Genomic DNA, 25,415 nt, shown 5'->3' with positions numbered 1-25,415 from the left:
TTTAATCTAATCTCGAGGTAATTTAGTGCCTTAGCTACAGTTATTATATATCTCAGTGCTTTTTAGGAATTTCAAAAGTTTTAAACAAGGTGTGAAGTTTGCAAGAGAAAAGGAGATAACTTGATTAAGTTTACAGAATGTTCCTGCTTGAGAAGAGTCACTTCATCAGGTGACTTACGTTGAATAAAACGGTGTTGAAAATGAATGGAACCTACTGGTTTCCATTTTAACTGGCAATGAACTTTTAATTGCATTAGGAAACAGGTGGAAAAATGGGAGGGAAAGGTGCAGCAGTCGCTGTCTTCTTTGTGACATAAATTGTAAACAAGGAGCAACGGACACTCAACTTGTTCTGTCAAAATTGTGAGTGATGAGTTCAACACTGACATTGAATGATTAAACCTGCCCAATTTCTATTAGTGGTTTATTTCAAGTAAACAAGAAGAGAGAAAGAGAGAGAGAGTTAATAACATGAAAACAGTATAAGAAACCAAGTAACAGTGGGATATCACCATAATGAAGATGATACGGTGACTTAACAGGCTTTCGTCATGCAGTCACTTTTGAATGGACTCACAACATGTGAGAGGGACAGTCAACACCCTGAACCTGATGTTTGCACCTGTTGATATGTAAAGCACATTGTACGTGACACGTGTTACACTGTTGACAACTCATTGAAGAACTCCAGAACCCAATCCTTTATTAATCAAATTCTTCATTCATTCGCAATTCGTTAAACAGCTTTTAGGCGTTTCATTTAAATTTATGTGTAATTCTCACACTGCAGTTAAGCCTCTGAGATGTTTACAAGTTCGATTGTTGACATTGTTTGAGAACAATGAGCAGCTGTTTGCAACCTAACTCTGTCTGGTGAATGTGAAGATATTCCACCAACCAAACTTGAACAAAGTGGTCAACAAACTATCCTTCTGCTTTCTGTAATAACAAGTAAGGAGTTTTACTAATAATGAAATAACATAATGAAAAATCCGCCGGAAAAAAACAACAACAATTATGTTCTCAATTTCCTCGTGAGTAATTGCAGACATTAAAGCCTCTTCACCCAGAACAGTCCGACTCTGTGTTTTCCCACTGTAGCCTCAATTTGTGACACTTTGTTAGTCTCTTCTCATTCCCGTGTCTGGGACCGGCTCACAAACGTCCGAGAAGCTGTCAGCACAAAACTCACAGCACTCCTTCAGTCTTCTTCAGCCAGTACCCAATATTTACAAGCAGACCCAGATCTGTGAGAGAATTCGATTGGACACAGATGGCAGGAAATTCCATGGAAATGACAGTGGCCAAACTCAACCGCACTACATGCGAGTATCTCCATGTAGCGGGCGCATCGAGGCCCGTCTGACAGACACTCTCTCTTCTTCTCGCCCAGCACCGCCTCCTGCCATCGATTATAGTTTGAGAAGTAAGGAGACTTATACGACTTCTGTAAAACAAGTGATCAATTTGCAACAATTACTGTATATTTTTTATGGTTTAGAAGCTGCAGTGGGAGAAAAAAAACAACAACAAATGAATAGTTTGGAAAACGTCTGGAAGAAAATTGCCTTGAATGTCGGTGGTCCAACTGAGAGGCTGAATTTAAGTGTCGGTAATTAGATCACATGTGGATGGAGCAACATTTGAAAATGATTATTTTGTTACCTACACACAGTGCACATAACCTTCTGTTATTCTCAGAGGGGATGCTAGTTGTTTAAAACAAGGGCCAAACCAGATGTTTTAGGCTGACTCCGATTTCACTTCCTACTTCTTTCTTACTTTGTGTTGTTTTAGTGCAGGAAGAATAATGGAATGTTACTCTGTGAAAAGGATATGTTCAAAGCATGCATAGTAATTGCTTTGGCTTTTGAAGTCTCTGGTTAAAGCTGGGGTCAGCGCTGCTCCACTGTACCCGCAATGAAAATCAGCCCGTCAAGATGACTGGGGTCGAACTCGGCTCGAAAACGCAGCCTTTTGAGGAAAATAAGTGTTTCAAAGGCCCACAATTTGGTTTTAGAGCACAGATACAGCTTTATATTTCATTGGATTATAACTGTTGTTTCATGTCGGTGCTTCCAGGACCCTTTACTTTCAGCATGCACACTAACCCACGAGTCTCCAGATGAAAGGTGTCTCACACAAACTACACTTGACTCCTGATAAAAGTTATATAATGGTTTTTAAAGTGAAATGATTTACCTTCTACGGAACATTGATTCCACCACTTCTTGAAACAAATACATTTAAGCTTGTGTTAATAACATATATGTCATTTGTAGCTGAAAACACTTCAAGAATAAAATCCTGACTCTTTACGCCCTGCATAGTGGCTCCCTGTAGCTTTCATCAAATCATATGTTTAAATGGTTTTTTAATTAAAAAAAAAAAACTACCTGCTGCTTTTTACTGCAGGTGACAAATGTTTAGTTTATAACCATATTTGGTGGTACTCTAGCCATGAATGATTCCAACACAGTTTCAGACAAAACTAGAGTTTCCAGCCTAATTTGCTTTCAGTGAAATCGATACCGATTTACCTGTATGTTTGATATGTGAGGAAGGATTATGCCTTAATAAGGTTAAATATCTGATTTGGTGGAAGAAAAAAAATGATAAGTGAAAAAGGAAAAACTCACAACCAATCCCTAAACTACACAGAGTCATTATTTTGTGGCTGTTGCCACTTGTGACACACACATGTCAAAATAGGTCATATTCTCCATTCGATTCAAACCGGCCAAGAAGAAATGTGCTATTGCACAGCAGTCTGCCACCAAAGGGCATAAACCCAGCTGAAAAAATGACCATAACCTCGCTCCGGGGACGTCCTGCTTGACTCAGAGGGCACCACAGAATTGGGGTTTTCATAAATATACAGAATAAATAAGAGAGGGCCCCAGGTTTTCCACTGAGCAAACCTGTGTTGAGTTTCAAACCACACATACCTAAGGAAGTCAGCAATGCCATTCTTTTATTGTGTGGGGAGTCCTCATTCACCAACGGCTTTAACATCGAGGACCCCCCCCACACACACAGCCACACACACACTCACAAAAAAAACTAAACACACATAGAGACAAGAACATTCACTCTGAGTAACTTGAGTCGGACAGTCCACCAGACATTATATATCACTTAACATCAAACGGAGCTTCGTACTTCTGCTGTGTGAGGAGGAGGAGGAGGAATACCCCGCCGTTCATAGTCACCTCCTAATCTTCAGCCTAAGGGAGAGCGTACTGGCGGCCACCGCTCGGGAGGAGATGGCATGACTCCTGAGCCCCTGCGGTCACGGGGACTAAGGCACCGCGGGGCCTGTAAAAACCCAAAATGGTACCAAATGGCACCTATGGAAACACATTCAATTTTGTGCGGTGGGAGGTCAATGCGTAGCTATTTACACAGACAGGAGCCGTGTGTGCTGGAACGGACAGGGCCACCATCAAAGAGCTTTATGAGCAAATATATTCTCACTGCGTAAGCATTTTAGATGTCCAGGCATTAAAGGCCTCCTGTGTTTTCCCTTCTCTTGTTTAATGGCTGTAATAAGATTCCCTTTGTTATGATTTCTGCTCTTGCTGCGTCCCCTCACCATGTGAGCCGGCCCACGGGTTACGGCCCAGTTGAGACACAAGTTCTGTCTCAGAAGAGAAATTATTTCAGCGTCAAAACAAATATCATCTCTGAATGGGACTCAGTCCCAGCACCTTTGAGCAACAACACACTAAATAATGCATAAACAGAGATAATTCTTAAATTATGTGTGTATTGAGCATAAGGACAAAAAACGCTTTTTTTGGTTGATCCTGATAAGGACTGTAATAGTCATTCCTAACCCTAACGCCTATAATAAATTCATCATTATGTAAATGTTTTGGGCACTTTACAACTTTTGTTTGTTATTCAACATTTGATTTTCTCAGCGACACAGCATCCCTCAGAAGAGTGACCCTCTGGACGCTGAGCTCAACGTCATGAAATCAATCTGGATGAGGAGGTGGCTATAGACAGTTTGAAGAAGACACAGTTTTTTTCTGGGGTGAAATCTATCTTAGTGTCAACTGTCCCCACATTTAACTCCACACTGACGACAGTGGGTGACTGAGATCATGCGTCTGAATGGGCTGTAACATCTGCAGGTGGGATTCATGCGCTCTCTGGTCTTGGCAGTGGAATCACGTGTTATAATGTAATAGGTTATTGTAACTCTACTGCGTTTGACAGTGATGCTGTCTGTCTGTCTGTCGGTCCGTCTATCATATATAAATGGCGTGTTAGGACATTTATATGCATCCTAATTATCCTTAAATCACAGTCTGTGATCGAAGCTTTCCTCTTCCAAGAAGTAATGCCATGGTAACTATACTCCTTTTAACCAAGTCAATAGTAACTATAATTGTCAATAACCTTCTTAAGGTCACTGTCATGTTCAGGACTAATCAGACTCTAGATAATCTAAACATCTAAATGTTTGGACAAATAAAACAAATAGAAAATGTGTTTCATATTATATTTATTATAGACACCCAATGCTTTTTAACTGATGTCTAATGTTAAAAAAAAAATACAGCAGTGATAAAAATAAAAGAAATATTGTGGTATTTTCGAGTAAATTTTAATATATTGACTTAAAACAGTTAATAAACACTGAAAATGTTACTGTCCTTATATACAGTCCTGAGTGGTGTTTACTTAATGGCAGGTGTTTTATATTTATTGTATTCATTGGAGCACACGGTGGAGCAGTGGTTAGCACTGTTGCCTCATAGGATGAATGTCATAGGTTTTGTGTGTGTGTGTGTGTGTGTGTGTGTGTTTCCTCCAGGTACTCTACCCTCCTCTAGATACTCTAGTATTTATATGAGAAAATACTATGCAAACAAACGACTAAAGGTTCCCAGTCAATTATAAGTGATAAAGGTATGATTGAACATTGTTTGATCGATAGCTTTCCATGCTAAGAGATGCAGAAATAAAGAAATCAGTCTTCATTTGGATTGTTGGCCTTTGTTAGATGTGTGTTTTTTGGGGACTTTTGGTGAGAGAGTGTATAATGACTGAATACAGAATCTCAAGGAGCTCTGGTCCGCACTATGCGTCAAGCCGTTCACATAAACTGGCATTCATTGTGAAGCTCTTTTATGGACCATCAAAATATTCATTTCGTCCCTGACCTGCTTTCCAATAGAGTCTCCAAGGCCATAAAAGGGCTTGCTTTTCATTTATTTTTATTCAAGAGAACTTTGAAATGCAAATGTTTGTTTCCTAGCATGTAAAAATTGAGAGGCGCCATGTCCAAAGAGAAAATTTGAAGTGAAATATGAATTCTCGCCATTTTACATCACCCTTAACATAAACATGCGGGTTCTCAGTGCAAGTCTTTTTGTGCTGTTAAATGAGTGTACTTTGGCAGGCGGCAGGGTACATATACTGATGCTTCGGCTCCCTCGCTGAGCGCCTTCATGGCTCAGAGCTCTCCAGGCTTGTAGAAGACTGGCATCTTTACAGTGGCCGAGATTGGCCATATTTTCGTGTCAAATGACAAGTCTGGCCTTGTAAAAGTGGGTGCCGTGGTGAACTATACATTTACATTTACAGCTAAAGCTATCAAGGGCATGGCTAACCAGACCTATTGAGTTTTGTTGAAGTGACGTTCTGGTAAATATACATTAAATATGTTTTTAACCGCATCCTTTCTGGCCCTCAAAGTACAGTTCATTCGTGAAAATATTCCTTTTTAAGGACACTATCCGACTTAGTTTACAGTCACCGCTGAAATTACTGTGTTTTTTTTTTTTTATGGTTGGAAGAAAAAGCAGAATTCTTGGGAACAATAATGACTCTGTTATTGCAAAAAAAACCTGTGGAAGATTTAATATTCCCAGTGTATCAAATATTTAAAAAAAAAAATTACAAATGAAAAAAAAAACATATATGAAGAGAAATACTGGCAAATGATGCAGGAGGTCAGTGTTTCACTGCCCTTTCTGTGGAACCAGATAGGAGCAGCAAGCACCACGGATGAAAATAAAGATAACAGGAGTACGATATCTGTCAAAGCCACAAGTGGGATTTCACAATATTTTCTGCATCAATGCCAGTTTGAAAACTAACTTCATGTTTCTCATACTTAGTGAGGTTAAACACCTCATGATTTTCACATGTGTGAGAAGTTCATTGTGCCCTTTGTGAACCAAGACCGATTCGGGCTTTTGAGTTTTCCTGCATTTCGCCACACAGCCCAGCTTCATCCCACAGTCGAAAAGCAGTGGTTTGAGTTAAATTAGTGACGAACTCACCCGTATATGTTAAATGTGAGTGCGTGTGGTTGTCTGTCTCTAATCTGTGGACTGGTGTGCCTTGCCTCCGCCAATAGTCCGCTGGGACCTTCTCCAACCCTGATGTGACCCGACGTTGAATAAAGCGATTTTAGAAGATGTGCAGATATTTGTTTGGCTTTTATCCATTGGTGGGTAGAAAAGACTTTGATGATACAACCAACCGATTCTCTCAACACTAATACTAATCCAAACAGACAAAATGTTGGCTGTGTACACCATGACGATCATTGTGAACCGTTTCCCAATTTACCACATTTCCTTCAATGAAAATAATGGTTTGGATATGAGACAAGCTCACAAGAAGAGAATAAAATATCAATTTTCAGTACAATGGTTTTAATGTGTGTTTTGATTATTGTAACAGAGGATCAGGCAAAGCGTTTCAGTAAAATTTCAGATTTCACTTCTTTTTTCTTTTTTTTTTTACGTCGTTCTTCCTCAGAGGACGGGGCTACAATGAAAGATTAAATAAAAGGTTAAACAAAGATTTTCCCTCTGGGATTAATAAAGTGTTTCTGTTCAATTCCATTCTGAATGATAAAAGTCTCCTCAATCAGTGAAGCATGCCTGTGTTTATTCTTGCTCACTTAACAAGTCCTGTATCATTTTACCAACAAATCCTGAAAAGGCCTGTAACACAGTAGGCCTGTGTGCTCCTCCGCAGAGCGGCAGGCTCACTGTCAAACTCTATGGAGCACAGCGGCTGAGCGAGCAAGGCCGTGCGGCACCGAGGAGCAGGCAGCAGGTATTTGTTAGTTAATCAGCGTTTGAATTAGGCTGGAGGCCGAGGTTGTGTTCAGGAGCAGCGGGGCTGTTTTGACTAAGCCATCTCAGCGAGGGCCCGGTCATGGAGACTCCCAGCATTTGTAAAAGATTAGCAGCGAAGTCCTGATGTACTGAGCTCGGGTCAGGCAGAGTGCAGGGCTCGGACGCTCGCAGAGTCTCTCCCTATCACTCCCATCTGCAGCTCTCACACAGCATATCGACTTGTCCCAGTACATGAGACACACTGAATAATGTGATTAAAGGTTTTGGAGAGGGGCTTGGGAGTTCACTGAGGGGAGATTATACAAAAGTTGTTCCTTTAGGAAGCAGCATTACCAGGTTGATAGACACTCATTCAAGTCATGTCATGGAGGTTCATGCAATGTAATAAGCATATCAAGATTGGCCTTTAAGTAACAGTAAGATTTCCTTCTCTGTACACCATATGTACATGTTATACCATCTGTGTACCATGTTTTGGCTGGTTTCTGTTGCATAGCTGAGTGCTATCAGATATGAGCACTTCTACTCAGGGTATCTATGTTGAATAAGGGAATAACAATCACACACATGCTCTCAGCCCATCATTAGCCAAAAAAATAAATGAAAACCAACTGTGTAGGAACAATAAAATAATTTGTCAGGGGAGAAGGGTGCAGATAAATTCTGCAAAGCATTTTCCAATTGGCTGAAGCTGCAGCGCTCTGAGCCAAGTGCTCAGCACCTGGCTGTCATGGTTCTGACGCAGCTTAATTCATTTCGCTTTTCGAACACACGGCTATTAGATCACTGTCGATATGAACTGAAAGTGCCTGAGTAGTCTTTTTTTTTTTTTTTTTAATCAGTATTAGTCAAAGTGTGTTGTGAGCTGATTTTTTTAAGGCCAAAAGTTATGAAAACAGAAAGCAGTGAAAGAAGAAAATGCTTTCCTCTCTTCTTCACTCACACTATTGGTCCACTAAATTTGTGACTCAGCTTTAGTGAGGACATTCAGGGGGGGGAAAAGCCAGCTACTCATGCTAACTATTCTTGTCAAATACCTCTGATGATATATCCGAGACATTTCCTGCAATGGGAGGGCTTTTTAGTTATTGAAGCCGTGTGAACACGAGCGTCCAGTCTGTGGAGATCCAAAAGTCTTAGTTATATCGGTTTCAAGGTGAATGAAGCTCTTCTTGATGACTTTTGGCTTCATCATAAAGCTTGAACACTGAGCCAGGGGGAAAAGGTGGAAATGTCAAGCCTGCTACAACAGCTATGACCTGGTTTCTATTAAACCAAGATCCCTTTGCTTCCATTTTTTTAACTTAACCCACCCATGTCTGCTTTTCAATGGCTTTTAAACCTTTCTTAAATGCGAATCCTTAAACACATACAGCACATTCAAACGCACAAAACTAAAGTAACACAAATGTAAGATTTAAATCCAGTCGAGTAGGGGTGGCTACACATTGTGCAGAGTATAAACATGTTGGACAGAAAACATCAGGAAAACCACCAGCACAAACCTACAGATCAAGACACACTTGTGTCAGTTTATTTTACTCTTGGCTGTAATCATTTTGGAGGACAAAGAGATTGTGAGCTAACTGGACAGTGGACAGAAATATATATATATTGACATAACAAATATATCCTCAAGTAAAAAAAAAAAACATAACAAAATCATTTTGCAACACAGCACTTAAACCTCCTCACTGGAGATCTTTCCATGATTATGTGGTAAAAAGTGCACGTCTATTTAACTCGCCATGGATGCAGTGCGACTCCTCCGTTTTCTTGACTTTGATTCAAACACACATGAGAGCCCACGCATCAGCTCTGAAACAGCTACAACGAGCCCTACGATAGATCATAAGTGTACCACATCGTGTTTGTGTTAAGCAGAGTATTATAGCAGCCGACTTCTGGGTCTGAGGGGGAATGTTAAGCATGTTAATGAAGAGTGCATACTGAGGCTATTACTCAGCGTAATGTGGACCCATTTAACACACTTACTGTGCAGCACATATGAGCCTGAGTTACGAATAAGGAAAGAGGAGTCCTTCACTTAATCTTGGCAACTGTAAATCAAGGGAAGAGAGATTTGATTCCTTTCAGTGGTCCCTCCAGTACAAGTTCTATCCTCATTTACGACTGCAGGACAACAATGCCAACAGGGATTCTGAAATTTAATGAGGTCAATGTAAAACAGACTGATACTACAGTAGCCAGAAGATAACAGATGTCTGTACTGTTTTCTCGTGGAAATTATTGGACAGAGCAACCAGCTCATCTGTTCGATTCCAGAGGGTGAAGTCACGCCGACAACTCTCAACGTAAGACAGCAGCGACACGCCAGAGTCTTTTTAGCTTCCTTCAACTCCCCGTTTGGCAACTGATTCGTCAATGGTGATTAAACAAAGGCACTAACAGACAAACAGACTGAGAGTCCTTGGATTTGCTGAGAAAACTGAGGAGACGCGTGAGTCAGTCTTTTTAAAGTTGAATCTTTAAAACACTCCTCCGTCTGTGGTCGTAATCAGAAAAATATCAGGTGTCAGGGTACGGCTGTGTAAACCAAAACAGCATGTCTGGGAGAGAAAAAGTATACAAAAGTAATTGGAACATGCAATTGTCTAATCTGCCATTTTAGAATTTCAATGTTTTTTGTTTTGGGTTTTTTTCACGAAGAGGATAGTCCCCCACAACAATTAAAAAAAAAAAAAAAAAAAAAAGACAAACTACAACACTGCATCGTGGGAAAACATAATCTTCTTATCAAATACATCATCTCTTTTCTCTGATATTAGCCTTCTGAAAACTGCCTTCTCCCTCAAATATAATTGTCTGTAAAAAGTCTGTAAAAATAACCCTAAGCATTGCAGATCATAGTGTTGGCATCCAGTCACTAAACTTTATTAACATCCAGAGTCGGCCTGGCGAGGCTCCCAGCTCCCTGCAACACAGGCTTACAGGCTTTAACCTGAACACAACACCAGCCTCGCTTTCCAGAAATCCTGTACTTCCTCCCATCACGGCAGAACTCTGCTGTCCAGATTTGCTACTAAAAGAAAAATATTTTTGACAAAGTACTTGTCCACCTGTGCTCCATTGCTGAAACTGCAGGGAAAGGATGATATCACTCTGCTCTCGACGCACCGAGGTCTTGACTTCAAACAATACATAAGCTACAATAAATTTTGACTCAAAGATTTGTCAGAGCTTTAAAACCCTTCAAAAGATAATTCAATAGAAGCTGACTGTAATGAAACTTGGCTCTCTATCTAGGGCAATAATGCACACAGATCTATATCTGTCACGACGTCGTGCACATACATGCAGCGTAAATCTGCATTGTAGTTGTCACACTTGGGGCTTGTGATTGATGTCCGCATTCATCATTCACAGACAATCCCACAAGTAAAAAACAAATGTTCCCAAAGAAACCTTCTTCTGTGTACTTATTAGTCCTGGTGAGCAAGTTTATTCAGCACTGGGACTGGATTGTGTTGCATATGACTAGAGAATAACTAATAGGTCCAGAACGCTCGTCTACTATTAACAAGCACTAATAAAAGTATATAAACTGCCCTATTAGACTTTATAATGTCTTTCATAGTCCTCTGGGGCGGCGCCAGCCAATGGTGCCGTGAGCTGACTGGGCACTGCCCCATGGCAGCTTCCTGGCAGAGACAGAGAGAACAAGAGAGAGGATAAAACTCAAGCTCTTTGGCTGCTTTCTCCTCCGCTCTAATGAAGGCATTAAAACAGCCACAGCTCGCATCATGTTTGCCCGTTTGTTTTTGACCACTCGGTTGAAGCCGATGTTTGATTGGCTGGCTGATTAAACTCCAACATGAAATGTGTTGTAAATTAAAAGAAATAAACTAAAAGAAACAAAAACAAAAAAAAAAAAGAAACTTTCAGACTGTCTCAACAAGTTCATGTTTTGTATTACGTGAATTCGAAACTGTTACTTGCAGCACTTTTTAAAAGACAGATCCAGGGTGGCGCCAATTTAGTGTTTTCTACTTGTTTCAATCACAAGCCACTGGACATGACGTACAAAAAAGTAAATCAAACGGGAGGTGACTCCGATGACAAGCATCCCTCTTTGATACACACATAACCAGAGTCTTTACTACTCGGCTGTGGAGGTCAGCAAAAGGCCCCGGCCCTTATATCCACGTCGTATCACCCCTCTCTCTCTCTCTCTCTCTGTCTCTCTCTCTCTCTCTGACAGCTGTGCAGCCTCAGTCAGCCCTCCGCTCCCCTCTGGCAGAGCGCTGCACGCTGGTTGTCGGCCGTCTTCGCTGCCACAGTCGGAGTGGAGCAGATTTTTTTCTTTGATGAAACACGGCAGCGTTGAGCCAAGAACAGCAAGTGGCACCGGCGAGATGTAAATCGAAAACCCACCCATGCGCTAAGTCATACGCAGAGAAAGGTCTGCAAGCGGAGTTACTGCCGTCTGAAAATGCATGAGTAATACGGACTCTATAGACGTGTGGTCAGCTGTGGCATGTCGGTCCAGGCAAACCTGATCGGAGAGGAGTCTCTTTATCTTTTCCACCACTCCAGTGTGATTCACAAGTCCTGGCAGGTTTTTTTCCTTTAATCAGCAAAAGTGAGTGAAACTTTTGCGAGTGCTTCTGAAGGCAAGCTTAGGGATAAAAATACATTTTCATTATGACATATCTAAGCCAACGCTGCAGTTTTTTTCTTGATTGAGCTGAGGCCCAGAGTGCAATTCTTCTGAGTATTCCAGAGAAATTTCGACACTTACTCAAACCAGAGAAATCTTTTTTTTTTTCTTTCTTTTTTTGCCGCATGACTGTTCAGATTCACTGGAAGAATTAAAGTCATGATGCCTTTGGTTGGAATGAGAAACCGTAGGCATACCACGCAGGTCAGATCAGAATAAAAACATCTGACCTCACGAAGACCAGAAAAGGATTTGTGGAAGAAGCAGGCTTGAGCAGATGTTCGGGAGACAACCTCAGGTGATGTCGCAGCAGTCGATACTTCTCACACTTGTGTGCGAATCCAACCTTGGTGAAGCTGAAGCAAACAGCTCTTCCTGTGCCACATCTCTTCTGTTTCCACACGCGTCATGTTGCCTCAGCGGCCAAGTTTGATTGAGGTGATTCAGCCAAGCAGATGCCAGACGAGCGGCGTTCTCTCACTCTCCCTCTCAAGCGACTGTGACTCAGGAGGAGATATCCTTCCATTACCCAGCATTCCCTCCTCAGCATTTCAGGCAGACGTTTACGGGAATACCGACAACGAATCATCACCGGGCCTCGGCTTTATGAATCAATGGAACATGCTGCAAACATTACACCCTTCCCAGGCAGCACCCTCACATTTGTCCATAGCTCACTGCTGAGCTCACATGCAAAGATGTGGGCTGAGGGACCTTGAGCTCATGGGAATGTACTGGCTGGTGAGAAAACCCATAAAAAGAATGCTACTATCACTGTACTACTTAGATACACATAAACAGGTCCGCATGTGCACTTACTTCCACTGATTTAGGAGCACAAATGCAGACGGAGAGGATGTCTGGCCGTGTTGGTGACACATCCCGTGTAAAGCACAGCTGGGCTGAAAAGCCTGGGCCCAAAATATGTTCAGCGTAATCTTTTTACTGTCTAGTAAAATATTTTCTCAAAGAAAATCCTGGTCAACCTCAGCAATGAAACAAATAGAACCAGAAGTTCAAGAAAAGGTTAAATCTATTCAAGCAGCAAACGCTCCTGACAGCTGATTAGACTTCCCAACATCTGGGAGAGAAAGCTGCACACCATCATCACCGCTGCCTTCTGGCAGTGATGATGAGAACATAAATGATGAGTAAACCGTGAATAAATTGATATTTTAGAGTTCAAGCTGATTTTCTTTCTTTTTTTTCCTTTTCTTTCCTTTTTTTTTTTTTTTTTTTACAGAGAAGTGATCTACTTCTCAGAAGTGACAGGAATTCAACCAGAAACAGAATAGTATTTGCTTTGGATTTGAAAACATACCAATTATATTGTTACAATTTAATGCTTTAGGAACAAAACAACCTTCAGCCAACAGTCATTTTCTTCAGTGCGAGAAATAAAATAAGATAATTGGCTTTACAAAGGGAGAAAAATGACATGCTTTCTGAAAAGTCAAATGTGGTTTGGGTGTAGATTTTACAGCTCAGGTCAGACACAAAATACAACATACATACAAGTATAACATGTAAAAACACACACACAAAACAAAAATATGGATAAATCAAATATCAGGATGTATAGTAAAGTTGACATGTGTAATATTAAAGTGACACCACAATATGCCTGCTCAATGTATGTCTGATTCCATAAAAAAGAAAATGACAGTTTGGAGGCTGATAACTTCTCCCTGATAGTTCATTTACAGAATCATCAGTTTGGATATGTTTGGGATTTGACTATCCAGAAAGACAGTGGCACCAAAGTGAAGTTTGGTTTTAAAGTTGTGTCCTGAGATACTCTTAATGCCTGATTCATAAGCGACTGAATCAACAGTATCAATAGCTGAACTGGGGCCTCATGGTGGTTGTGGTGTCGTAGTTAAGTTTGCATTGTTCTCCCTGGGCATGGATGAATATCTTTTTCTTGTGTCATAAATAAATAAATAAATTAGCTGTAACATTTGATCTCAAAAGCCTATTTTACCAAAGATTTCAATGTTTTCCTTACAGCACTACAGCGACACGCACAACTAAACTAAAACTATTCACAAGCTACTGGGAAGCTGTCATTAAGCCTCTGACACTGCAGAGACTCACAGCGCTGCTGTAACGGTTGGTTGTTTCTCATAACAGTCGTATTATCGCCCCGCACTCTTACATTCTACAAATCATGCCGGGGGAAATACAGGAAATTAAGTCACAATCAGGGAATTTAACGTTGGTGCCAGTGCCGCAGAAAAAAAAAAAAAAAAAAAAGGCATATGTATACATGTGGTAATGTCAGTGTGTGGCATATATAGTTTATGTGGCTCATTCAGCAACTGTTTGTAGAGTGTCAGAAAATGATCCTGTGGGTTTGTGTGCTGGTGTAATAGTGTACCGACTACATGTATAGCGAGAACATGTATATAGAGGACATGTCACTGTGAGGCAGTAGAACGGGCCCCAGGGCAAAAGAAGACCGAAATCAGTCTGAGCATTGTGAAAAGTTCTGACAATGATCAAATGTAAAAGTCCATTACTCATCTTCCAACAGGCTGAATCAACACACGGACCTCTGCAGTTTATCTGCGAGTCACTTGAGTACACTCACTCCTCTAACTCAAACATTTTCCCCTCTAATAAGCTCACAGACTCAGCAGCATCGCTCTGGCCAGGAGAAACTTCAGTCAGGTATCAAATGATGCTAGAGTACACACTTCATTCAAACTCGATACAACTAAAGGAGGTCAAGTGTTTTTCTTTGCAAACTAAATATTTTTATTGCTGGCGGGCACTAATATTTATAGCACAGGAGACTCGCGGTGTTTGGATGATTGGCCCCTCCTGAAGAGCGCCAAGCGTGTTTCAAGACGAAAGCACCGGGTGTGACTCAAGTCGCTGTGATTTGTGGCTTGATGGATTCTAGGAAAATTCATCAGCAGCCTTTAAAATGAAAATCAAAGAAATATCAACTTCAATGTAAATAAAAAAACGTTTTCTAAACACATTTACAGTGTGGCTTTGCAGTGTGACTTAGAAAAGTAGCAAAGCGGAGCTGGAAGCAGTCGACTCAGAAGCGTCGGTACACCACATCTTTCCTCTGAGTATCACATGAAACATCGCCGCCCACCTTTGAATCACTTTTATCACTGAATAATCATTTTTGCAATCGCATGTTGAAAACGCCAGAAAGCTCCTGACTGCGGTGTGTTCTTCCCCTGATGTCTTCTCACTTCCACCGCGATAAATATTACAGCCGATGTTTATGCAGCGATTCCTTTCAGTATAAATCTAAAGTAATGGTTGAGAATGCGGCTTAAACTCCGGCTCGGTCCCCAAATGGGAGTGTGTAACACGATCAGCCTGAAATGAGGCGTGATACAAAAGACTGATGAGTACCGAGATCACTTTCATACTCCATTCTCACCAAAGGAGACTATAAAACAACTTTGAGATACAGCAAATATTCATGAAGTGCAGCAGAATAAAAGTACGCGTCAGGATGAACACAACGTCGTGTTACTGGGCGAAACCTTGAAATATGATGTGAGAACAAATTTCCTCTGTAGCCCGAAAAGTGTTTTGAAGTGGAGCTCAACACACTGAAGAAAATACACTGCAGAAAGCTATTTAAATTCATAAAACCTATGAATAAATCAATAAATCACAATTTGCTTGCTTCACAGACCCACAACAACAAAAGTGTATATTCATTTGCGCCGTCCAATGTTAATCTATACAGCATATTCCACAAACACGTAACACATCTTGCATTCCCACAATTTACGGGAAGTGAGTTCAAAAGCGTTGCAGAGACAATGAGTCGATTCATTCTGGTTGGGGATGCTGGGGATGGAGGGCTGAGGGCACAACTGTGCTCCAAGAGAACTCATAAATGCCGAGACACATTCAGCAGACATATGGTTCGTGTTTAGAAAGAAGAAACAGTAATCAAATCCGTTGATCCTCTTCTTGCTGCAAGGATGATTGCTAATATAAAGGTCTGTTCAGTCCAATCATAATTTAGGAGGGGGGCTGTAATTACCTCCACCCTCTCACAACAACACACTGTCTAAACAGGATGGAGCAGACTGCCACAGACAAGAAAAACCTAGTTTCCACTGTGGATGCTATAGATCTGTGTGACAGTGCTTATTTCGTCTGTGTAATTGTTTTAACCATCACTTTTAGAGGCATATAAAAAAAAATATTATTTTGAACTATTTAAACATGTACAAAACTACTCTTGAAGCAAATATCCTCAAAAAATGTTCTGAATTATTTTTGTTCTTTGAATATTGTTTTGAACTTTTCAAACTTGACATTGCCACCACTGAAATAATCACTTCTAGTGCTATGAATTACAAGAACACAGAGGAAATGCACATTTGTTTGGCAGATACTTCACAGACTGTATATTGCTGCAAATGCTTTCAGTGTGCAACGGAGACAGCACTCTGATTCTGGGGTTATTTATGAACTGGCCAATGATCCAAGTGTGCTCTGATTTTCATTAGCAGGCGTCATCTATAACTGGAAAAGGGGGATTTTAACACAGAGCAGCTGGCCATTGGGATTATTGAAGCTGCATAAATTGAGAATTGAATGCTTTTATCACGTTTAAATACCCTGGAACTGTTAATTGGTAGAATGGACACAGCTGCCAATTAACTCAACTGGTTTACAAAAAAAAAAAAAAAAAAAAAAAAGGAAGAAGAATAAAGCATGACAATATTTACTTTTATCATGCGTGTCCAAAAACAATGACAGTCCAATCACCTCTCCGGCGTCGGTTAAACGCCTGTGGGGAGCCTACCTTGCACCGGAGGAACAGAGAAGCACAGCCGCGGACTTTTCCCCGACAGATGCGCTTTTTCCTCGCAGAGTCGCTTGGGGCTGTTGGCGCAGTTCATGTGAGTCAGGGTGTCGTGGGAGCTGCGGCACGTCTGAGATCCGAATCCTGCGCTCCCGACGCGGCGCGCACAGACGTCCGCCTTCCCCCCGTACACGGACAGTGTCAGGCCGGGGAAGTCCGCGAAAGCTGGGGTCTGACAGTGGCTCACCATCCCGAATAGCGCCGAGGAGTCCTGCATTGATGACTGCTTTCCCATGCAAGTTTTGCGGCCGCTGCTCACATTACCTGCGCGCATGGAAAAAAAAAATTTTCAAAAAAAAAAAAAGAAGAAGAAAAAACCCCCCACTGTAAACACTGCAAACAAGGACGTGTGGTCCTTCTCGTCCCCACTACACGTGTTTAGGAGACAGCTCGTGCGCAAACATGCATTCAAAGGAACTTGAGCGATCAAACGTACCATGTCCATCTGGTTTACAGGGAACCGAGAGAGCTCAGCTGTGCACATCGGCACGTTTGTCAAACCGGAGAAGAGGGAAAACATTTGCAAGCCTGATCGATAGCATCCTCTCAGTGGGCATCACACTTCAGCATCACATGCGCTTCTCTCGCTCTCGCTCTCGCTCTCTCTCTCTCTCTCTCTCTCGCTCTCGCTCTCTCTCTCCCCCTCTCTCTCTCTATCTCTATCTCTCTATCTCTGTCTCGCCCCCTGCTTTCCCCAGATTGACACCCAGGAGCTCCACGGGTCTTCAGGATGCAGCAGCACCAATAAACACTGCGTCCGTGTTTCTGTGGGAAGTGAACATCTGGATCCAGATACGCAGCGCGCTTAGTCTTCAACTGCGCCATCAGTAATAACGCATCCGGTGTCACACATGTAATATGATACTGGTCATCAGATCATATTGTAGAAAACTGTATCCATAATGTGGGAGAGTATCTCAAAGGAACATAACCACACATCGATCATTTCGTTTAAATGTAAATTAATGATTACAATCTTGGAAAAATGATATTTCTTATGAGGAAAAAAAATGGTGCGGTTTAAGATGAGGATGAGCACAAAACACTCCCTTGACACCTACACAGATATTTTTCTGCATTTTATTATTTTCTTTCTTTCATGTGAAACTCGTCTCCATATGAAACCTGTTGTTTCACTTCCAGGGTTGGATTTTAATTGAGACACTTTTAATGCGCATCCTTCTCAAACATCTGAATAAAAACGTGAAAGCAACCGTTTTGATATTGCACAATAATGTGTCCCGTTTGATGCTTTCGATATTCACTTTATAATGTGTGCCTCAAATAAATGGGAGGGCAGGGACTGATGCCGATTATCACAAATCACAAAGATAGTGAATTAACTGAAATGTTTTCGGGACTCCACGAAGAAAATTAGCTGGTGATCTTTCAAAAGTAATTGTTTAGTTTCATATTCATTTTACGACCATATAATACTTTCGTTCCAGGAGTGTTCATGCTGAAATTCTATTCTGCAGCGCCATCTTGTGGCTGTTTGGTGGAGGGTTTTTTTGGTTTATAAGAACCAGGTGACCGAAACAGCAGCAGCTGCTGCGCACGTTGTTCTTGTTTTGCAGAAACATTTTAATAAGAGCAAATATGTCGCGCATTGTAAAAGTCGTAAAAGGGGACGAGTAAGGACTAGTTATAGTATTGGACAATTAAAGTCGGTATCGGTTTTACAACTGAGGAAATAAGCAACAGGAATACCTGGATTTCGTGATGACTTCATGTGAAATAGGAAATGATAGATTACATACATATGATCCAATTCATAATAAATAAACAAACAGATAGATAGATAGGTAGATAGATAGATAGATAGATAGATAGCGATGGAGGGGACACACACACAGAGAGAGAGAGAGAGAGAGAGAGAGAGAGAGAGAGAGAGAGAGAGAGAGAGAGAGAGAGAGAGAGAGAGAGAGAGAGAGAGAGAGAGAGAACAATGCTCAAAGGGAACCTCCCTGATGTTCTAATCTCGGATGTTCTCAGCCAAATTATATTCACACCAGTACAGTAAAAGAAAACAATACTTCCCCCGTTCAATGTAACACAGTTTATCCAAAAATGTAAAGTAATATGAACATGATTGTAGAAACCCAGAAACGTAAGAAGTACTGGTTTAAGAAACAGCAAGAGGACCAGTTTCTTTTGACTACGAGGATGGGTCGGTAAGGGTGCTGTGGTCCCAGGAATAAATAGGCAGAATTTGTTGCATCTGCGAGGACCCTAAAGTCATCTAACCAATTTCAGAAAAGGTTCTTTGAAAGGACACTGTGATAAAAGTTTTGTTAAAGAGCAATCTATCATCGAATGCTTCAGACAATTTGGAGAAATATGTGCATGCTGGGCACGAAACTGAAGGTCAACATGCTTGTGATCTTCAGGACCTCAGGCTTCACAGGATTAAGAACAAATATGGTTCTGTACTGAATTCAGGAACACTTCCAGTAACAGTGATCCATGCACACCATTTTACTGTGAAATTCCAAATTGACGTCGATGACGCTAGAGAAATGGTAGATGCGCTTCACTTATATAGCGGTTTTTAACTGCGTGAGCCGTTCCAAAGTGCTTCACATCGTGAATCACATTCAACCATTCACACACACATTCAGAGGTGCAGTATGTAACCAGAAGAGACAGTTGTTCATACAAAGATCTGAGTCGATGGAAATGTTTATAAAAAATCATGCAGAGGCATCGTCATGCAGCAGAAGTGTCAGAGGCCGAAATCCAAAATCCAAATATGAAACACGAAACCTACAACAAGACCGCTGGACAGACGGGAACACAGGCAAACTGGCACGGCTGGAAAATATCTTTTTCCTCAAATTTCTACACAAAGTATCCCATAATGACGACACAAAAAGGGTTGGCAAATGTATTAAAAATTAAAAACAAAATAAGAAATTGTATTCACACCCTATACACAATACTTTTTCGACGTAGTTTTGGCAGCAGCAGTCTTTTGGAATATGATGCCAGAAGCTTGCAAACTGGTCTTTATGCAGTTCGGCTTCCCATCAGGCTGGATGGGAAGAGGCAGTGCACAGCCTTTTCCAGATCTCCAGAGATGTTCAATCGGATTTAAATCTGGACTCTGGCTGGGCCACTCAAGGACATTCGTAGAGCTGTGGCAGGTTTTCGTCTAGGATGTGACTGTACATTGCTGCATTCATCGTTCCTGACTGGTCTCCCAGTTCCTCCCACTGAAAAACATCTGCAAACCAAACTTGTAAACTTTCGCTAAGGAGTAGCTACAATCAGGCCAATCTATGACACAGGCCAGATTGGTCGACTGCTGCGGAACTTTTTGTCCCTCTAAAAGGTTCTCTGACAGATATTCAAATATTGTGCCTCAAGCCAATCCTGTCTCGGAGGTCTACAGACAACACCCCTGACTGCATGCCTGGTTTGTGTCCTGACATGCATGTATGTCAACTGTGGGACCTTATATAGACGGCGTGTGCCTTTCCAAATCACGCCCAACCAACTGAACTCACCACAGGTGGACTTCAGTTAGGCTGTAGAAACATCTCAAGGATGATCAGTAGAAACAGGAAGTGCCCGAATTCAATTTTGAGCTGCAGGACGAATATTGTGAGTCCAACATGTTATTGCTTAGTTTTAATTTCTTAGAAATCATTAAAAGAAGAAGGAAAAATGATTGAGGTTGTCATTGTGAGTATTGTGTGCAGAAGTGTTGGGGGGGGGGGGGGGGGGGGGGGGGGGATTTAGTCCATTTTGATAAGGCTTTTTCCCACAAAATGTGGGAACAAGAGAAGCGCTGTGAATACTTTACATATATACTGTAGGGTGTGTGTGTGTGTGTGTGTGTGAAAACTCAACACAGAAAAACCCCCACAGGAACTGACTGGCAACATTTTTACTGTGAGGTCCACCGTCCACCAGGCCACCACTACATCACTGTGTTTCCCAGCTAAAATTTCTAAAGTAATTTTTCAGAGACACGCTGGAAATCATTAAGATAAGTCTTCACATTTTTCAGTGAAGTAAATGCAAGGGGCAAGGTATGCAGGCATGTAGTTACAGATTGAGTTTATAACCTGATCTTGTGCCAAATGATTTGAAGATTTCAAGGGTAGTTGGACTGGAGACGGAGATGTTTGACACCAGTAACAGCAGGTCGTCTGAATTGACACAAGTTTTCTATTCGACCCCAAAGTTGCCGACGCCTGCTATGTTGTTGGGATTCAATCTGATAGCAATCGCAATTGCCCTCTCTGCATCCGGTGAAGTTACAGCCTCTGGTATTGAGGTGGATCGATTGTACCTGATGTTGAGGAGTTGTCTCACATTAAGAAGGAGTGTCTGTAGTTAATAAATCCAGTTTGACCAGGTGGAATCGCGGAAGGTAAGGACGAGCGCAGGATACACCCTGAACACCAGACACCGGTCACATCTATCACAGGGCAAAAACACAGAGAGCTGGACAACCACATGCACTCACATTCACACCTCGGGGCAATTTAGGGTCAATAATTAACCTCACATGTCTGTCTTTGGAATGTGGGAGGAAACCAGAGTAACCTGAGGGATTGGACAAAAGCAACCTTCTTTTTCTGATTTTCAATACCAGTGCTGATTACATTTTGCTTTCTTAATTTCCAAAACAATAATAATCTGTTGTAGGTCTAGCTGTCTTAGACCTATTTATCTTTCTGTCTCCTAAATGTTTACATGTGTAGGAAGCTGTTTTTTGACTCTATAGCTGTACAATTATAGCAACAATAATTAAATTAGCGGCTACATCATCAGGATTCAGGAACTTTTGCTGATGAATCGGTTTCCATCCACAGAAACAAACTAGATGTAAATTAGATTACCCCCGAGGATGGGTTCACTCTTGAAAGTTTCAAAATGTGGGCCAAAATCCGCCATATTTTTCAACATAGCCCACCTCTTTTTGGGTTTTCCAATTTGTACGGTCAGACTTTTTTGTGCGTCTTGGAGTGTAACATAGGTATACCAAATTTCTTATCCAGTCTTGGTTTTTCAGTCTTGATGAGTTTGCAAAGTTTCCCCACTTTTCATGTACATTTAGGGCCTCAAAACACTTGTCTTTGTGACAGACTTTTCACATCCCTCTGAGGAATTACTATTCTTCTGCACCCTTGGTGCTCAGACCACTAAACTCTTCCTCGCCTGGTGAAAACTGTGGTGATTTGTCAATTTTTTGTCTCTGGCAAGTGAAATTTACACTTTGCTCCAAATAATTGCAATATATTAGGGGCAAAGTCTGTTTTATATGGCCTTTCTCTATTCTAGGCAACAATTAAACACTGCCCCATAAACAGTAAACATCTGCACAACCACAAAAAAGTCAAGGAGACACTTGAGGAAAATAGTTGCTTTGCTGATTCTTAAAGATCACTTAAGTTTTTGTTTTACCGGAATAATAAACGTTCAGTCTGGTTGGTTATTTTTGATTGATTGAACATTGGGCGTCTTCAATTAGGGCGACAGTGTGACGGAGTGAGGAAAGTCCGAGTGTCCATGAACGCCTCAGTTATCAAAGTGGAGTGGGAGGGAGCCGACTTCAACGCAGTGAGACGCAGAGACCAGAGCGACTCCTGGGGAGGCAACACGCAAACATGCTGCTGCAAAAGCTGATGCTCTATGCATCGGCCGTGTCCACGTTTTTCTTTGTGTTGGGGCTCACTGTCGGCCTCAGGATCTTGCATTTCTTCTCTCCAAGCCTCGCCAAGAAAAAGATCTTGAAATTGGGTGAATCGGTCACTATGACCCAGAATCCAATATTTAAGTACGAGGACTGGGGTATCACCTTCATGTCCTTCACTTTCTTCAAAACTGCCCTGTTGACCACGTGGCAGGCTCTCGGGGACGAGGCTTTCAAGGGACTAAGGGCTCCGGACACACCTGTGGTAACCATGGAGGGAGAAAAAACCAGCATCTGGAAATACCTGCATGGTGAGGTTGTTTTCCTTTTGCCATGTCTTCTTTGGCTGCGTGTTTTCGTGCTGAGTTGTATTGAGTGCGTGTGTGTCTTATCTTCAGATAACAGACCGCTGGTGCTGAGTTTCGGGAGTTGCACCTGACCCCCGTTTATGTACAAACTTGATGAGTTCAAGCAACTCGTCAGGGACTTCAGCGATGTGGCCGACTTCCTGGTGGTCTACATCGCAGAGGCTCATTCAACAGGTGAGTGAAGTCAACAGGTGTTGTTGTCAGAAGGGATCAAGCAAGAAGACAAGCAAACTTTGAGTTGATGGATTCCACTTTTTTTTGCTTTACCCAACAGTGAAAGCACTTTTAAGCCAGATAACACTCACAGGGGAAACTTGAAATTACCCCCCTCCCCCCAACATATTTACTTTATCGGCTCTGCAAACACACAAGCCATGCATGAAAAATGTACACTTTGTTTCACTTGCTCTCCTCTGTGGGGAATTAAAAAAAACAACCCAAACAAACAAACCTGCAGTTTAATGATCAATGATGCTGCAAATACTGGCTTGCAGATTTAAACCCACAAAAGTCATAGTCTGCAGTGTTGGTACAATTTACATGTTCAACCCACCAGAGGTTAAAGATGTGGATCCTATTTAACTTTGTTTTGCTACACTGTTTTTTTTTTTTTTTTTTTAGATGGTTGGGCCTTCGCCAACAATATTGACATCAAGCGCCACAGGAGCCTGGAGGAAAGGCTGTCTGCAGCACAGATTCTGGTCCAGAAGGAGCCCCTCTGCCCCGTGGTGGTGGACGAGATGAGTGACACCACCGGTATTAAATACGGTGCGATGCCAGAGAGGCTTTACGTACTGCAGGCAGGAAAGGTCGTCTTTAAGGTGAGATCCGTGTAACACAAAATCTTGAAGTACTTATCTATTTCTTTTTTTAATAGCAATTTTATAGGGCATTAAAAGGAGGGGGGGGGGGGATGTTTATTTTATAGTCGCTGCCTTTTCTCATGCAACTGTGTGGTTTGAAGCAATACGAGTGTGAGGGTCCCTGCACTATCTCAGCTCACGCTATTGCGTGAGGATGGAAAAAACAAACACAACAGAAGAATTCCTGGCATGCAGCCAGACTTGAGTCGCGCCAGAAATGTAGATTACGTGACTACAGCATGTGTATGAAACTTTGAGGCCCCACCCCAATCCAATTTAAGTGGCGTCTTCACAAAAACTGGTATGGCATATTGTCATTTATTAAGTTTTCATCTTTTTCTTCCAGGGAGAAAAGGGGCCCTGGGGCTACAAACCAGAAGCGGTGCAGTCATTTCTGCAGAAGATGAAATAAGGTTGTTTTAATTAAATAAAACCATCTCATGGTTTTTATATGAAGGAAGGGTTGTTTTCCATTGAGGGACCAAGGCTTCGAGATTAAAAACCTGGCGTAATGTTCGACATAATACTATGCGGCCTCTTCTGTCCAGCTCAAAACAAAATATTGCTACATCTGCTTGTAGTCACAGAGTCACTGTTTGGCATCAACCACAAAGGACAAAAATATTGTCGCTTGTTGAAACTTGCACCGATGCTGCCTTCAGTCTGTCCCGTTAACGTCGGCCTCCGAGTGTGAACTCGCCTCTCGCCGTTTCTTAGTGACGGCTGCAGATCAAACCCTTGGCCTCTGCAGCCAGATGAAATGAAACGCAGAGAGGGAGAGAAAGTTCACTCTGGGTTTATGTTGTATGGACAGAGTGTACAGAATGTTGTTTACGTGTCCATGATTTAAAAAAAAAAAAAGAAATTCCAAGCTGCCTTAATTTTTATTGTTAAACTTGCCTAAGGTTGAAATAATTGGAAGTACTAATTTTCTACTTGCTATTGAGCACAAGTGTACTATGTTGTACTGCCTTAAATCGTAGAGATATTTGTTGACGAATACTCCAAAGTACATCAAAGCAGAATGGCTTTTTACATGATGATCACAGTGCAAACCTTGAATCGCTGTGGTTTGATGACTTAAAAGTAGGAAACTTCTGATGGACATTGGAGTATTTATTCTTGGACAGACTCACTGCATTACAATTTATTCAATAACGTCTGTATCGGACAAAATTGTCATTTAGTGGAGACGTTTACATTGTTCAATGACCTGGATAGAGACTAGCATCGGATTCAGAGTTTAGACGTGACTTACACATTTGCTTTCCATGTTGGGAATGAGGTAAGCCGTTTAACTACTTTGATGCCGATAATATGGACGATTCAAAATGAGATGAAGTAGAACTGCACATAAACAACCGTTGTATACCATTTTGTTGTTGCATTGTCACTTCTCTTACCAATTAAAGTACAAGACTATTGCAAAGCCACAAAGGCTTTCATTATTTCCTGGTGCTTCTTTACAGGATAGTTTCAGGGCATCGGTACTGACGTAAGCGGCGGTCTTCCACCACATGAGACCCGGACTGTTGTTTGCTGTCTTGTCTGGAATTGATAAATGTGCTGTACGCTATGCGATTACGTAAGTTCAGACATCATTTGCGAACATATATATACACACGTGAATTGTGGAAAGCCTCGTTCAGGCCCTGATGTGAGTTAATGTCTAACCGCCTTATCTGGCGATATCAACCCTTTTTTTTTGGCAACAGGCGTATCTGTAATGTTGCATAACAGTTTAATCAAATGTGAGTTTTTGCAGTTTTATCAAGGTTGTTTATTTGCTGGAAGTAAATGTGGTGAATCAGCAATACCTTGAATTATGAGGAAAATAGAATATGCTGGTGTAAGAAGTCTTAATTTCCCTCAACGCACAAATAATT

General features: G+C 41.5%; 2 protein-coding genes across 2 annotated transcripts in view; one reads left to right on the top strand and one right to left on the bottom strand.

Moving 5' to 3' along the window:
* The window catches only part of glis1b (GLIS family zinc finger 1b), a 77,517-nt gene extending 60,247 nt beyond the window's left edge, over nt 1-17,270 (bottom strand). The window contains exons 1-2 of the mRNA XM_080506198.1: nt 17,088-17,270; nt 16,592-16,915 (exon numbers count right to left, since the gene is read on the bottom strand). Of these exons, the coding sequence (XP_080362324.1) occupies nt 16,592-16,886 (295 nt within the window). The 5' untranslated portion in view covers nt 16,887-16,915; nt 17,088-17,270. The remainder of the gene's footprint in view (nt 1-16,591; nt 16,916-17,087) is intronic.
* Nucleotides 17,271-22,254: 4,984 nt separating this feature from the next.
* On the top strand, nt 22,255-24,941 carry dio1 (iodothyronine deiodinase 1). The gene is made up of 4 exons (XM_080506225.1): nt 22,255-22,609; nt 22,697-22,840; nt 23,288-23,487; nt 23,876-24,941. The coding sequence occupies exons 1-4, from the start codon at nt 22,273-22,275 to the stop codon at nt 23,939-23,941; spliced, it is 747 nt and encodes a 248-aa protein (XP_080362351.1). The 5' UTR covers nt 22,255-22,272; the 3' UTR covers nt 23,942-24,941.
* The last annotated feature ends 474 nt before the right edge of the window (nt 24,942-25,415 follow it).

The sequence above is a fragment of the Blennius ocellaris genome (assembly GCF_963422515.1).
Source record: "Blennius ocellaris genome assembly, chromosome: 12".
Classification (NCBI taxonomy): Eukaryota; Metazoa; Chordata; class Actinopteri; order Blenniiformes; family Blenniidae; genus Blennius; species Blennius ocellaris.
This window is presented reverse-complemented; position numbering and strand designations above follow the sequence as displayed.